Genomic DNA, 16,776 nt, shown 5'->3' on the forward strand with positions numbered 1-16,776 from the left:
GATTCTCTATATGACTTGTAGCATAACTATTGGTAGTTTAAAAATTCTTGGCAGAAAAATCTGGAAGGAAGTGGGTTTTTCTATGTTGTTTTGTTGTTCACCAAAGGTTATGAGGAAGCATGCAATTGTTTGAATATTTCTGAGAATCATGTAAGCAAATACAGAGCACCCTTAATATTTGCAGTGGTTTAACAACTTGTTTCTTCTCATATCCCGTAAAGGTTAAAGTGCAAACTGCTGGGTTTTTCTTTTCCTTTTGTACACCAATATATACTCTACCTGACCTCTAGAAATAGTTCCTAACCTTCCCTGTCCTGCAAGCCATAATTCATGTTCTTAACTCCCTTTAAGACTTTTGACATGAGTTTCCTGCTCTCCGTGGTATTGTCATCTTACAGATTTTTTTCATGTAGTGAAGGCAAATATGTTCTATGATTTTTCTTTTCTTGACCTCTTATTTTAGATATAAAAAGTGTGCCATGCCTATCTTTATGTTTTCTAGGAGTGCTAGTCTTAGTCTTGATTGATTAGTGATGGAATCAGGCTGCCAGCTTCAGATCTGTACCTAGATCTGCACAGGCAGGTTTTGAACTCACCTCAGTAGGAATGCCCAAACACTGGGAATGTACACACTTAGGCATCTGCTTCAGACCTCTCTCTCATCCTAGCAGATAGGCAAAGGAGCCCTGAACTCCATTCACTTGCCTTCCATAGAAAAGCAAAAATAACATGCAGTGGGATTAGTACTATCACTAGGTTTGGGGCTGGGGATCTATGCTTTCCAGTCAATGCTCCATGCCTTTGCTCAATCATTTCTCCAAGAGAGAAGGAATTGGGCTCCATGTATGTTGGATCATACCAAGTTTGTACCTTAGGTTTTCCTTTCCATTGGGTATTCTGCAGAATAGTGTGATTTAACCAAATACAACAGTAAAGGAAGCAAAAAGCCTAGTAACAAATGACAAAAACTCATAAGAGATTTGAAGTGATGCTAGACAATATACTACCCGTGTATGGAAGCAAACCAAAACACAGAGAGTGCTAGGTTACAGCAAAGGCTGTAAAATCTATGGCTCGTATGTGTAGAATTTCTGCAGCATTTGTTGTAGCTACCAAGACAATTTCTGAAAACAGTATCTTTGAGTTTATATGTTCTCTAGGTGCTTATATGAAGCATGAATTTGTTTCCTAACATAAAAGAGCTGTGCTTGGTTTATTCTTCTGCCTATATATTTTGACACTATCCAAGAATCAAAATTAAGGTGAAAATACCAAACACTGAAGTGGAATGTGCTGACAAGGTTGCATACTTTGAGGGTTTGGATGGATGGCATCTGCTGCCTTCAAGGATGCTTTTCTCTCCTCCGCTTTGTTCAGGTTTCTTGAGTTCTTAAGAAATAACTTGCTTCAAGAGCAAGTTTTACTTCCATCAACCTTCACATTAAGACTAAATACCTTGGAACAGTTCCTAACAACCTCCCCTTCCCCCACCCTCTGCTTTGGTCCCTCCTGGGAGTGCAAAGCCTGGCTGAATTGTTTGGTTGGTGACATGCCTGGCAAGGGGAGGAATTAGTGTGGTGAAGAACTGGTATAAACCACCAACCCCACTGGTATTGTAGAGCTCTGAGCATATTGCTGCATTCCATATTGGTTCCTTGGTGGAGGAAGGGGCTCTGTTGCAATTTAAAGCAGCCCTTAGGCAAAAAGGAGGTCGTATGGTTAGATGGCAACAGTAGAAAGCAAGCTTTGCATCTCACTCCTTAGGTAAACTAAGAACAGTCTAAGGTATGACCCTGTAAGTGGTAGCCTGGTAAATTATGTTAGCATCTCTCTAATGCAGGGACCAAATTCTTTGTCATATACCAGCTCTAAATAAGCAGGTTTGGCCCAAGGGATTTCCAAGACTGTTGGAGAACATAGGATCCAAAATGTAGAGCATCTACTTCAGTCTTAGAGCTCCCTGTGGCTGGTATGCCTCTTCATCTTGGAGACTTGTGAACTTACTCTTCCTGGAGCATACAGGGAAAAAGTGGAAATCTTAATGCGTTGATTTTTCTCCTTATGGTATGGATCTTAATTGGGACTTTAGAATATGTTATACTATTCTGCAAAAGTACTGCTTAACTCTCAAAGAAGAGTATAGAAAACAATAGGACAGTGCATGTTTGAAACCCACAAGCTATTAAGTAGTTCTTCTTTGTCATTGGTCTGTTTCTTTTGCACCTATTTTTTACATGTCTTGAAAAAAACTCAAACCTTTGGTCACATTTATAGAGCTAATTTGTAGTGTTCTGTGCATCAGTTGTGCTGAATGTGAGAAAACCTTGACATACAGACTCTTTCAAAACTGCCTGTGTCATTGCAGATATCAACGAGTGTGAAATTGGAGCCCATAACTGTGACAGACATGCCATATGCACAAACACAGCAGGAAGTTTCAAATGCAGTTGCAGCTTAGGTTGGGTTGGAAGTGGTGTCACATGCTCAGGTAAGTTTCGTGTATTCTTACAGTTGGTCTCTCTAATGCAGTTCTCGTGCCGTCTTCCGCGTCTGTTCACTGGTAGGATGGAAGAGAATACCACCTGTGCACCGAACTCCCTCAGCACGTCGCCCAGAGCACTGTAGTCCGTCATCAGGTGATCGGGGGTTCTCCTGGCCGCATCATTAGTACCCACATGGGCTAGGACCATGGGGTAGTAATTGGTGAGCTTAATCCTGGCCTGGATTACTTCTGTCATGTCCCGAATCTTTGCTCTTTGAGAACAGAACAGTTGGCGTCCAGTCCAGACCACTGAATGTGGTAATCTAGAATATCCAGTGATACATTATATGTGTTGTTTTTCTTGCTGTCTGAATAAAAGCTCATAAAAAACATGTCAAATTTAAAAAAACCCAACAAAAAACAAAACAAACTACATAGTGCATTGTTTTTATTATGAAGGATATTCAGAATAGAGTTTTTCTGTGCCATATATTGAGTATCTTAAAGGTTCCATTGAAACTGTTTTTTACCAATATGACTGTCTTTTATATTTAAAGATTTGGATGAATGCTCCAATGGAACACACAACTGCAGCCCACATGCTGATTGCAAGAACACCCTGGGCTCTTACCGTTGCCTTTGTAAAGAAGGTTACACAGGAGATGGCTTCACTTGTACAGGTGAGTTTGAAGTGAGCAAGTACTGGAATGAAATGCCCAAGCAAGCATCTGAAGTGGTTAGTTGTAGGGAAAATTTACCTTTTTCTTACATGTAGCATAATTTAATTTCAAGTGCTGATCCAAAATTTTACAATCCTAAAGCCCTGATGCCGCAGTCTTTCTGTGCTCCAGGAAGCCTCCCATTTAATTGAAGTAAGGAAGCATTAGACTGAAGACAAAAATGTTTGTTTTGAATCTTTCCAGTCTTATGTTAAGGTATATCCTGAGATATTGCGTCACAGTCTCCCATTTCATGTAACATAACATCATTTGTTACGAAAAGGCTGGCCAATGAAACTCAATGGCATTTTTCCCTGTGAAAGGCTTCTATGAGTGTTGCTTGTTAATAAAGGTGGGTGGCAAACTTATTAAAACAGTGCTTGGTGCTGTGATTGAACCAATTAATAAACCAGATTATAGGCCACCCACATGACACTTGAGTAATGAGGCACATCTGTTTATATTCCTTCATACAGTTGCCTAGGAATATGTTTGCCTTCCAGAAGTTAGCATATGTTCGCTGTCCTTTTTCTGCATCATCTGGATTATGGTCTCAGGATACAGTGCTGAAATATGACAAGCAGCTACTTCTGAATCCTAATGTTATAGACTATAAATTTGTTTGGTGATGTTCCCCACCTTGAGAGTTTTCTGCATTGAAGAGCAAATTAGCTCATATAAAAGTTGTCACTAGTAACTTTGTTTTTGCACTAAGGATTTTGATTATTGTTATAGATTGGGGTGAGCAATTATTTCAGGCGGAGGGCCATTTACTGAGTTTAGGCAAGCTGTCAAGGGCTGCATTGGTTGCCCCATCCCTTGACAGGTGCCCCACCCTTGGTTGCCATCTTGTGATCAGACCCTCCCCCCCCAATACACCTGCCACCTCCTGCTCCTGGCCCTGGGGTACTGGCATGAGCCCCCTGGTCTTGTGATGCAGCTCGGGGGAGAGGGAGTGGGAGAGGGCTGGGGGCAGGGCAGGGATGGGCTGGCCTTACTGGTGAATCCTAGTGGCTTCCCCTGGATCCTAGAACCCCTGGCTCCTGTCATCATTGATGGGCAGCCAGGAGCAGATAAATATACATTTTCTAAATTTGTTTAGGGGCCCTCCGGGCTGGATAGAATGGCCTGACAGGCCGGATCCAGGCCATGGGCCATATTTTGTCGGCTCCTGTTATAGATTTTATGCCAAAGTTATTCTACAGCGATGCACAACAAAATAGAGTCCTAAAAGAGATGCTTAATTGGGCAGATCCTCAGTTGGTGTAAATCAGTACCTCCCTGTTGACTACACTGTTTTATTCCAACTGGTAATCTGCCCCAGCTGATTTGAAGTAAATTATGTTTGAATTATTCAGTTGTATGAATAAACACTAGAACTCTGTTTCTTGCATTGTATACAATTTTCAAATCTGATTCTGCTTCTCAAATGGCCTTCATAATGTACAACTGTTTTATTTTCAATATGTAAGTTCTTTATTTTGAAAAGTTTATGGACTGCAATATCCTTTTTGTTTTAAAAACAAGCATTTATTAAGTTCCCACATTTTGATTGGACTCTGATGTTTATCTTGTTTATTACTTAGGAATTTGAAAAGTGGGTAGAACCCAAACTGGAGCAGACAAGTGTTGTGGAAGCCTTCTGCCAAGGCATGCAGCATCAATCTTGATCTGGGGTGCTTTTGCTTTCTCAGTCCTAGATTTTTACACTGAGACTTCCAGCTGTGCTCCATTGCAGCACATGTGATGTGTAAAATGTCAACTAGAGAAAGGGGCCAATTTATTTCTCAACAGCCGTATAGTCCAGCCATACAACGGTGTGACCTGGAATAGGCCACTTCACCCCTCTTGTCTGTTTCTCCTCCCACTCTGTCTGTATTGTCTGTTTAGAATAAAAGCTCAGTGAAGCAGCGAGTCTCTCTTACCATTTGTTTGTATGCTGGACAACACCTACCACAGGAGACCCCTGATCTCATTTGGGGCCTCAAGGCTCTGCTGTAATACAAACCATAATGATGAGAGCATGTGAATTTTATTATCATGTCTAAATTTGGCTCTAAGTTTAAATGACTCCACTCCCTGCACTTGTTATTAGATTTAACTACTTTTAACAGTTTTTACCTTTTGCTGCTGCTTTATTTTATTACAAATCATATTTTCAAAGTGAAAAACTGCCCCTAGACTTTTAGTATGACAGGCTAAACATTTAACTAGACTCATTTTTCAGTGAGCAATCACAATTTATCTTAGCTGATCAATTGTTAGTGAGACGTATTCACAGTAAAATGCAATTCCTCTTTCTGTTACAGATCTTGATGAATGCTCAGAAAACCTGAACCTCTGTGAAAATGGGCAGTGCCTCAATGTCCCTGGAGGATATCGCTGTGAATGTGATATGGGATTTTTGCCAAGTCTGGATAGGAAAGCATGTGAAGGTAATTCACTGTAAGCTTTAAACAACACTCTGCAAATTCTGTCTTAACACTTTATTTTTGAAAAATGTTACAAGCAGTTGCACTTATGTTAACTGGTGGAAAACACATTGGTCAAAAGAAATACAGCCAAGGGTAGAATGTCATGTTTTCCTGTTTGTGTCCAGATACTAATTTTGTCTCAGAGCTCCAGAGCTCTCAGCCAGCTCCGGAGAGTGAGAGAAGTTCTGTGAAGAGTCTTTTCCACCATGATGGATTATCATCTAGGCCGTTTTCCTTGGTTTGCTATTCAATTCATGTCACTTTAGCAGAAACCATCATAATATTGTCTCTAATATATAGGAAGACTAATATATGGGAAACAAGGCTGCAGAAGTCAATATAAAGACACCCCCCCCCCCACTGATTTCACTAGGCTTTGGATCAGACCCCGAATCTATTATGAAGTATTGATTTGGTAGCTGATAAAGTGTTCTGAGCAACTTCTATGAACTGTGATTATACAAAGTCATAATTATCCAATGTAAGGAAGGGTACAATTTAGAAAGATGAGACAACGAGATTGTAGCAAACCCAGCGGAAAAAAGTTCCCATCAACATCTGCTGAGTTTTGAAAGTGAGTTGCCACTCAGCAGTTTGCAACCCTTATGTATGAGAGTTCAGGAGTTTGAAATGCATGTGAAATAGGAATATAAAGATTAGGTGTGTGAATATTTACTCCAAGTATGTTTCAAATGATGTATTTGAGATCCACAGTTTGCATTGCACTAGTTGGTTAGTTAAGTCCTGAAGTCAGAAGTCAGAGCAATACCTTGCCTTGTAAACAGTCGATATTCTGCAAGTCACTCAAAAGGTGGGAGAAGGGGAAATATGAAAAAATCTAAATTAATTGGGAGTACAAAAATGCTAGAATTTTACAATGTGTTAACTAATAGAAAACAAAGACAAAATCAATTAGTAAATTATATGCTCAGATCTATAAATAAATGTATATTTTCTCCAATACTGAGATCTTTAAACTCAACTAGTTTGAATGTATTATAGACACAGGTATTGGATGACATTCATAAGAAGACCATAAATAGGATTGTGTACTTTTGCTACCCAAAAGTGTTCCATGTATTATTTTTTTACTGATAAAGTATAAGGCATAAATTGTGAGAGTTGGAAGTCCATGTATATTAAAACAAAAATTGATTTCTTAATGGTTTATCTATGAAGCCATTTACTTTCAACCAAAATAATCTTAAAACTTACATTTAATAGCTCATATAGTGCCTCTCTTCTGTTGCTACAACAGCCTTCTCTTGATGTCTCTGCTATGTATACTAACCATAGAAGCATTTTCAAGTCCTTTGTAAACACGAGCTCTTGTTACTGGATTGAGTTTGTAGTTCATTATGCAGTTCATACAGTATTCTGTAAACATTGAGTTTGATGCTGCAGTCCTTACTCAGGCAAAATACCTATAGTAGTTAGTCCCAGAAAATGAATACAGTCTGTCTAAAATGTGTTGGATGCAGTAAACCTGATATAAGGTGAAATTCACCCTCATAGTAGGGCCTGTGATTCACTGAAGTCATCCCCTCCCGGTACTGTCCATTGGCATAGAGTTGAATTTCACTTCTCTAAGGCATATTTGTTTCCGTGTTAAAATTCACTATTCCTCAGAAGAACCCACAGTTAGGGTTCAGATTAGTTCTGGCACAACTCCCAGTGCCTCCAGTGAGAGTTTTTTGCCTGAGTTAGGGGTTCTAGATTGGATCCTTTAGGTTCCAAATGTAAATCTATATATTATTATTTCAAATCTAAAACATATTTTATGGAGTATACAGAAACAGCCAGACTTCAGTTCCATGTTTAGTTTTCTGAATGCTGATTCATGCAAGATTTCATTTCTCTGTATAGTGAAAATTTAATGGAATTTGTTTTTCCCCATTTTTTTTTTCTTAAAGATATTGATGAGTGTACCCTTTCTAAGATCTGCGTCTATGGAACTTGTCATAACCTCCCTGGTCTATTCCGATGTGAGTGTGAGACGGGCTATGAATTAGACAGAAGCGGTGGTAACTGCACAGGTAAAGATTCATTTTAAATGTCATTGTTTTTAACGTAGCTATTGTTATCTTGGCCTAGTCTTTTGGCAAAGCTGGTGCTGTGTTAGATTATAAAGAAAACATAGAATTGTCCTGGATCCTTCAGCGCAAAACAGCAAAGTGGCACAAAAGAGTCAGCAGGAAATTTCATGCAAATACTTTGCCTAACTTGGGGGCTTGTGTAGTCATCCTCCCAACCTGTGCGTGGCTAAGCAGTGGATGCCCAAGGTTCCACTGGGTCAAGAGAAGAAAAGGAAACAGAACAGAGGCATTGTGTCTTTCCTTCCACATCTATTGGAAGAGATCTGCTGTGTGCTACACTTCCTGTTCACAGTAACATAAAGTACAAGTGCTCCTAAATGTTTTTAACTGATAATATTTTTTGAACAACACATGCAATTCTCACTGCATTTCTTTTCATAGAATTATTCTTTTCTGATGAAAATGAAGTATTCTCCATGAAATGTCGACTGCATATCAGGATAACACATCTGTTTCTAAAGTTTCAGTGGTACTTTGCAGCTGTCTGGAGAATGACTAAGATACAACACATGATAAGCCATAGTATCGCGATTTCCTGAGTCTGACAGACTGACACATAGCATATTGTTGGCTTATGTGTTATACTGGGGTATTTTCTAACTGCCCTGCTTTTATTGTTGCAGATGTTAATGAATGTACAGACCCTACAACCTGTATCAGTGGCACATGTGTCAATACCCCAGGCAGTTACACCTGTGAGTGTCCCCCTGATTTTGAGCTGAATCCAACCCGTGTTGGCTGTGTTGGTAAGATATCATTTTCTTTATTATTGAGAAGTAGTCTTACAAATAGATCGTAATGGTAACAGCTGGCTGAGGCAGTCCACCAGATGGTGTATAGCTGTTTGGGAGGACTCTCCGACTCCCATCCTACTGCCCCTGGTTTAAGTTGGTGGAAGGAAAGGGAGTATAGCTAGAGTACTGCTGCACTGGAGCCCTCCCCTACTGCCAAACGCCCCTTCAGTGTATGATGCCGCTGTGCACAAATTGGAGAAGCCATGAGGCTGCTTTAAATTGCATGAAGCCCAAACAAGCCTCCATCTGGTCCCAGGATTGAAAGAACCCAAAGGTGTGGCTTAAAGCCAACAACACTCCTTCAGACCTGACTGTAGGTACAGCTGGCCAAACCATACTGTCATGACCAAGGGAAATGTTCTTGTGAGAGTTAGACCCCAACCATTCAGTACTTGTCTGGTACTCCTTGATTCTGAATTGTTTAAGAGGTCAGTGCAGGGAGGGAGAGATGGTCTTCAAAGTCGCATGCATCTTACTTTCCAAATATATTAATTTAATAAATGGGTATTTATCTATATTACATTAACATCAAAGTCATATGAAAGTAGCAGTTCCTAGAATTAGGGCCAGGGTTCAGGGAGATGGGGAGAGACAAGTATAAATGAAAGTATGCACCTAAATGAGTGTTACAGCAAATGTAACGCTTCTATTCAAGCTGAGAAAGTCCTTAGTCTTTAAGCAGTCTCACTGGTTTCCATGGGAGGACTTAAAGAGAAACATTTTCCCCAGTTACTGGTGTTCTAACACCAGTTCTAACACAAATGGCCTCTGTGGATGGAAGTGATCCTAATACTTCGAGTAAAACCCTGTATTATCTTGCAAGGATAACTTCCACAGCACTGAAACTAGTGTCATCATTTTTTATTATTATTTTATATTACCATAGCTCCTAGGATTACTAGACATGGACCAGGATCCCATCGTGCTAAGTGCTGCTTAAACACAAACAAATAACTGGTCTTTCCCCCAAGATGCTAACAGTCTAAGTGTAAGATAGAGAAAAGGTGATAAATGAGCCTTGGGGGTAGAAAGGGAAAGAAAGGAAAGAAGTCAACCCTCCCCTGCAATATAATGTTTGGCTTGGTGTATATTTTGAATAGATACCCGTTCTGGCAACTGCTACTTGGAAGTTAAAACACGAGGAGATAATGGAGGTACCTTCTGCAGCAATGAGATTGGGGTTGGTGTTTCCAAAGCATCCTGCTGCTGTTCCCTAGGAAAAGCTTGGGGAATTCCTTGTGAACATTGCCCAGCTGTGAACTCAAGTAAGTTGACATAACGTAATTACAGATAACAATATATTTTGCTTATTTTCTCTACTTACTCTGGATAGCACAGTTCTAGTATTACCACATGCTGTGTATATACATGTACTGCAATATCTTATTATTATACCACTCACAATACAAAATCTTTTGGAATTGACATAAGATCAGCAAAAAGAACATTGTATTTGTCCCTGCATAATTGTGCTGTTGCAGGTAAAACTGTACTATCTAGTGGGGAAAGCAATACTCAATGTTATATTAATAGGTGACACCTTATTTTGCTGAGGCTGTTTTATGCCCCTTAAATTTAAGTTCCCAGGAATGAGATTTCCAAGTTCAAATATTATTGTTTTGAAAATTCATAAAACCTTTTTTTTTTCAGCTGAGTATAAGGTTCTGTGCCCTGGAGGGGAAGGATTCCGACCAAACCCGATTACAGTTATATTGGAGGGTAATACTTATTATTTAAATATTTTACATGTCTACAATGACAAAATTCTTTGGTGAAATAGACTCTTTTTGCCATATAATCATACTGGCGTTTTCACTTTTCTAGATATTGATGAGTGTCAAGAACTACCTGGACTTTGCCAAGGAGGAAAATGTATCAATACGTTTGGAAGCTTCCAATGTCAGTGTCCATCTGGCTACTATTTAAATGAAGACACTAGAGTATGTGATGGTATGTGGTCCTTGGATTTACCCAGCATTGGCAGTTATTTCATACAAAGTGTTGACAACTCAACATCCATCAAAATCAATCAGTCTGCCAAAACAAGATGTGTAAATGCAGAGAAAGTAGAGCTGGTCAAAAATTTTCCATCACGGTATTTGTTAATAAAGAACTCCTTTTTGACTTGGTGGAAATTTTTATAACTTTTTGTCTAACATCTTCTGATTTACCAGCTAACTCTAAGAAATAGCAGTTCTTTGGTAGACAGTGTAATTATTTACCTTGACTAAGCAATAAAACAAACAAACAAACAGATGGCTGCTTGGGTTTGTTGGGCAGGTGGAAATGGCATCATCCTCTTTTAAGTGCAGCTCATTGTCTGTCTTTTTCCAATCTAAAGCTTGAGTCTCTAACTGAAAATATTTCTAGTACTGCAGCCTTCATTCTCCACAGTGAGCAGGTAGCATGCATTTAGTGCATCATGCTATGTACTTATCCCATGAAGCCTATAGGTTGCATTTTGTATCAAATTTTGACAAAATCCCCAAACCTGATGCCTACTTTTCCATTGTTCAGAGTATATTAAGCTTCTCAGACCATTAGTAATATTTATTAGTTTTCCATAATGGCTGTGATGTGCTAAGGCTAGGTAAATATAAGAAGATTCATGCCACAAAGAGCTTACAGGCTAAAAATCAAGCAGAAAGACTTTTCATGCAGGACTGTATACATGCAGCTCAACTTGTTAACAGGCTTCCTGTTAAGTGGAGAGAAGGTATAAGTCTACTTGTCCGTACAGATCTTTCTCTGTTGATGGCCCAATATTGTTTAAAATGAGCAAGGCTGTTTAAGCAATTTTCAAGTATACATCTTTTACTTTCTCCCTTTGCTTGGAGACTTTTGATGTAATTGTTGCCCCATTTGCTGAGCACAACTATTCTACCATCTCTAGCCCATCGAATCAAAATTCACTAAATCAGTTTTGTTTAAGATAAGATAAGGTGACTTTGGCTCTGTCAGGCTTACTCCTGCTAGTTTACTGGGACTCTTATCTTCCTTGGGTTCTCTTGTCATAAGGGGTGATTGGTACCTAGAGAGGAGACATGGATGTGATTTTTACCTGATTTTAGAGCATATCCAAAGATGACTGCTGAGGCAAAAGTTTAGAGGAAATTGGCTGTCACTGGCCCATCCCTTTGAATCTACTAACAGCCCAAGCCCCACCTTAGCTGTGAGGCCTTTTGGCTCACCTGTGGAGATGACTATTCATGGTATTACTCCCTCTCCTATACACTCTCTGCCCATCCTGACCCAGACCATTAAGTAGTCTTAGCAGTATATTCTTGCCCCAAAAACTGCTGGGCCATCTTAACCCAAATTTACTAGTGTCTCAACACAATTGAGACTGATATAAACTGTGGTTATGTAATGACTTTTGGTTTTCTTATTAGATGTCAATGAATGTGAAACACCTGGAATTTGTGGACCTGGCACTTGTTATAACACTGTTGGAAACTACACCTGTATCTGTCCTCCTGACTACATGCAAGTCAATGGTGGCAACAACTGTATGGGTAAGAGGTTTTTTGGTTGTTTTTTTTTAAGATTTTGCCTTTACACTTTGTGCCAGGGCAGCAGCTAGTGTAAATGGCTCCACTGAGTAAGCTACACAGAAGAACAGTCATGAATCAAATGTAGTTCTGGCAATGTCCGTGTAACTGAGGGTCTAGTCTCTTTCTTTATTTTCATTAAGTAAACTAAGGTTTTTGTCAGAGGTTTATTAGAAAACAACTCACAATCAGTGTAGTCTGTTTAGATTGGCAAAACAATGTTACTGTTTCCTTCCAACCACAGTAAAAAGGTGTTATATTTGCTCTTCATGTGGAATGAATTTTCCATTTTAATCCCTTGGCAAGAGTGATATTTCATGGGTACTTTGGGCCATATCATGTTATTGATCTATGCACAGAGCCTCTCCACTGGGCATTATTGTAAAAATTGATGGACGGCTATAATGTTTTCAGGCTGGAATGTCTGAGCATCACAGGCTTATTCTTCTTCCAGTGAAGTCAGTGGCAGAACTCCCATTGACTTCAGTGGGAGTAGGACCAGGCCTCAAAAGATAAACTGTTTTTGTATAACACAAGCCAGTCTGTGGCTTGAAAAATCACTGGCTGCCGTAGAGGCAGCACAGTAGACAGCATCCCAGCAGAACTTGCCTAGGCACTGTTAACCATCGCATTGTAGAGGACAGCACATGGCTAGACCTTGTCCTGTATTTCTCATGCTCTGGAGCTGAATGATGGCGATGCTTCATTAAGAGTCTGTGATTCAATTGGTGCTTTTGCTCAAGGATTGTTACTGTGTTCAGCCTTTGCTCTGGAAGGTTTTGTGACCTTTCTATCCTAATTCTGGGGCTATACACAATAACATCCTGAATGCATCTCTTTTCAAAATGGTCCCTGAAAAATGATGACCTGCAATATTATAATGCCCTGTGGCAGAGTTATTTACACGGTACTTAAATCTGATCCTGCAGACTTTCTGCCTAGCTCCTTCTAGCTGGCATCCCTGATTACAGCTGCTCCTCAAGAGAAGAGGAGCCAAGGAGCCATGGGTCTCCTTCTACTGGCTTCACACCACCCTTTTGAAGCTTTTGGAGTTGAGTTTCAATGGGCATATCTTCACATGATATTATTGTTGCTAGGTGCAGTGTTTAATTTTGCTTCCACGACTGTAGCATATTGACCTGGGGCGGTGCAGTCCTGGCTGGCAGGGGACTGGGGGGTTCAGCCTGCCAGCCTGGAGCTGCTCCCCTTTGGCTCAATGTGCTGTGGAGGGGCTGGAGCACAAGGATGCTACAGTGTGGGGCTAGCCGGTAGGCAGCCCCCGCACTGTAGCACCCTTGTGCCCCATCCAGCCCTGGTCACCGTCTACACATGCATTGCAGCAGAGTAAAAAACTCTGCCATAAGATAGTACTTGTCAGGCAATACTATCCCACAGTATAGTTAATTAGTTTTCTCTGGTCTAATAGGGGTGCATGTGTAGATGGTGACACTTTACTGTGGAGCTATTAGACAAGTGAGAGAACATATTTGACCCAACATTTCAAGTTTTTCAAAGGTTTTAGGAGTCACTTCTAGCAAGGTTGTAAAATGCTAGAGAAAAACCTGTCTTCAGCAACCTCTGGGGAGAGCTACAGAAGTCAGGTGTTTAAAAGTTGTGGTCTTCTAACCTAGTAATATTCTCAGTGTGTTTGGGAAAGGAGGTAACTAATAAGTATGAGGTGACTGATAAATATGACCTCTTACTGTCATACGAGCTTTGTCATATGTTTCAGCAGAGCTCTTAAAACATGGTACTGTCATATGTTTTTGGTTTTTTATTTCAGATATGAGAAGGAGTCTCTGCTACAGAAATTATTATGCAGACAATCAAACCTGTGATGGAGAGCTTCTCTTTAACATGACCAAGAAAATGTGCTGCTGTTCCTACAACATTGGGAGAGCATGGAATAAGCCTTGTGAGCAGTGCCCTATTCCTAGTACAGGTAGGTTTTTAATTTGAAAATGTTTATAACCATACTAGCTATTATAAAATTTATAACCATGCAACCTATTATAAAGTTAAGGGGAGAGGGTTATGTTTTCATGTATTTCTGTATGTGTTTGTGCATGTGCCTATCCAAGTACAGGAAAAGGGGGAAATTTAGCCTTGCATGAAAAAATTGAGATAATTTGAGTCATCTTGTTTTCTTATTATAGATGAATTTTCAACACTCTGTGGAAGTCAAAGGCCTGGTTTCTTCATTGACATTTATACAGGGTTACCAGTTGGTGAGTTGTGATTACTCTGTTGAGAACTAAAATCCATACCACCTATGTGCTAGGAAAAGGGAGGCTTTGTTTCCACAATTAGTTTTTTCCTGGAGAGGAATAAAGACCAAACAATACAGTGGAGTTCAACCCTTAACTTAAATCTGATCCTGCAAACTTTCTGCCTAGCTCCTTCTAGCTGGCAGCCCTGATTACAGCTGCTTGTGATCAAGGCAGTGTCAGGCTATAAAGATGTTTTAATCAAGCCTCGCTGAATGGACAATGGGCTATGATCATCTGGGAGTAAGGCCAATCCTCTTTTAAGTTTGAAAGGAATTAGGAGTCTTTCCTTCTGACTCAAGCACCGATTTAATCTGACAGTTCACACCAATCCCCTTGTGTACGAGATTAACACAAAAATCCCTTTTCCTCTTCAGTCAGATTACTTACATGTTGTGGTGGAGCACCAGTGGGGTACTCACCACTTTTAGGGCTATCACAGGCTCTGGGGGAGCCTGTTTTTTATGAGCAGCAGGGAGAAGCCTTCTCTGCTAAATATTGTAAGGGGGAAGGTAGGGGCCAGAGCATCTTAAGTGCTCTGCCATTTGAAGACCTGGGTCAGGCAACAGGCAGGTGCGGCCCAGTCCTGACAAGTGGCCATTTTAAACCCTAGACCAGCAGGGCTGGGGGCAGCAGTTCGCTGCCAGACACTGAGGAAGGAATGTTTCCTGGAGGAGCTGCTCCTCTGAGAACAGCTAGGAGGTAAGGGCAGGAGGCTCTTGGTCCTGGGCATGAATTGAAACTGCATCCAGCTGGGGAAGGGTGGCCTGGCTGGGCTCCTAGTGGTGCAGGAGCCCCCAGGAAATGCCAGGCCAGTTACCTCCCCAGTGAAAGGTAAGGAGGAGCTCCTTAACCCCAGCCCCTGCTTTTGGGTGGGTTATTTAACACGAGAGGCAGTAGAGGGCCAGGCACGCCCAGGTGTGGCACCTGAGCCCTGCGAGGTGCAAGACACCAGAGTGTGGGCAGTGTGCAGTGGGGTGCAGAGGGGCACCTGAAGGCCTGCACGAGAGTGGCAGTCGTGAAGCCCTGGAGAGAAGGGCGAGTAGAGAGTGGTAATTGTGGGGCCCTGCGAACACGGGGGCATGAGATACGGCCCTGCGAGTAAGGGGCTCAAGTTGGGTCCCTGTGAGCAGGGGGCTTGAGGGTAGGTCCTGCTAGCATGGGGGCCTGAGTTAGGTCCAGGTAAGCCTTAGGGCGCCTGAGGCCATAGGTGGGCTGGAGGCTGATTGGAGGGCAGCAGAGGAGAAGCCGTAAAGAGAACAGGGGACGAGCCATCAGCCCCTTGTTGGAGAGCAGCTGGGGGAGTTACCCGGCTACAAGACCAGTGGCAAAGTCAGCACAGCATTTAGTGAATTGTCCAGCGCTTACTCAGACGAGGGTAGTGGGAGATGCCCAAAAGGCTGCACGCTTGCTGGCCGGGGATTGAAGAGTAGGAAGCCTGAGGACCCTGTGGGTGAGGGCAGAGTGAATGTGGTCCTCAGGAGAGAAGGGGCAGTACGTGTGAGGCCCAGGAAGGGTGGGATGAAAGAGCCCAGGTGAGAGGTGGTGGAGAGTGAGAGGTCTTTGTGAGAGGGAGGCAGTTTGAGTGTAGCCTGAGCAGGGCACAGTGAAAGATACTCAATACTGTGACAAGTTGGGCCTGGCCTCAGGCTGGAGCTTAGTACAGCTGTGAGCTACATCTGCAAGGCATGGGACATGTTAAGGGGTGGTAGGAGCGTGTACTTTTGGCCCTTAGATATCCAGGCCCTCGAAAGGCAGCCTCCCACCTCGTTACCAACTAATTACTTAACAGCAAGGTGTGACAGGTGAGAGAGGTAGGTGGTGTGCCCAGTGGCAGTGGGAAATCAGCACTGTGGCTGGTTGGGGACCTCCCACTTTGCCACACATGCATTATTATGTGTAACATTTGAATTGTTTATAACAAATTGCAAAAATGAGAGAGAGAGGAAATGAGGAACTCAAAGACAAGGATCCTTTTGGGATTCTGTTTTGTTTTGATTCACACAAAAAACAAGTGGAACATCCCTGCAGAACTAGGACAGCTAAGGTATGTAGGTAGGTGATACAGGGCATTCTTACACATGCCTTGTGGGTGGGAGAGGGGTGCACTTTAATTAGAGTGGCTTTGAGCGCCGCTCTAATTAAAGCATCTGGAGCGTCTTGTGTATCAGTGTCTCTAGGCTTCAACATGGCAGTAAGGGTGCTTTTTCTAAAGTTCGTCAAATGAGCTTTAGTTAAAGTGCCCTCCCAGCCATTTTGAAGCACAAGGAGACATGGAGGCTGGTAATTACAATGCTCCAGGAGACTCGATTGAGTCTGCTCCAATACACTGTTATTACAGTGTGTCGAAGCAGCCTCCCTACTCATGTACAGGCACCCAAAGTATTCAGATA

At 41.6% G+C, this 16,776-nt stretch overlaps 1 protein-coding gene across 3 annotated transcripts in view; it reads left to right on the forward strand.

The window, feature by feature from the left end:
• FBN1 (fibrillin 1) overlaps positions 1–16,776 on the forward strand; it is a 241,146-nt gene that overhangs the window by 175,251 nt on the left and 49,119 nt on the right. For 2 of the 3 annotated variants that reach the window (XM_059714655.1, XM_059714656.1), the window contains 11 exons: positions 2,366–2,488; positions 3,040–3,162; positions 5,511–5,636; positions 7,589–7,711; positions 8,395–8,517; positions 9,666–9,830; positions 10,216–10,284; positions 10,390–10,515; positions 11,958–12,080; positions 13,900–14,058; positions 14,273–14,344. The exons of the other annotated variant lie outside the window; for it this stretch is intronic. In XM_059714655.1, the coding sequence (XP_059570638.1) occupies positions 2,366–2,488; positions 3,040–3,162; positions 5,511–5,636; positions 7,589–7,711; positions 8,395–8,517; positions 9,666–9,830; positions 10,216–10,284; positions 10,390–10,515; positions 11,958–12,080; positions 13,900–14,058; positions 14,273–14,344 (1,332 nt within the window). The remainder of the gene's footprint in view (positions 1–2,365; positions 2,489–3,039; positions 3,163–5,510; positions 5,637–7,588; positions 7,712–8,394; positions 8,518–9,665; positions 9,831–10,215; positions 10,285–10,389; positions 10,516–11,957; positions 12,081–13,899; positions 14,059–14,272; positions 14,345–16,776) is intronic. 3 annotated transcript variants of the gene reach the window in all.

This window comes from Alligator mississippiensis, chromosome 11 (assembly GCF_030867095.1).
Source record: "Alligator mississippiensis isolate rAllMis1 chromosome 11, rAllMis1, whole genome shotgun sequence".
NCBI lineage: Eukaryota > Metazoa > Chordata > Crocodylia > Alligatoridae > Alligator > Alligator mississippiensis.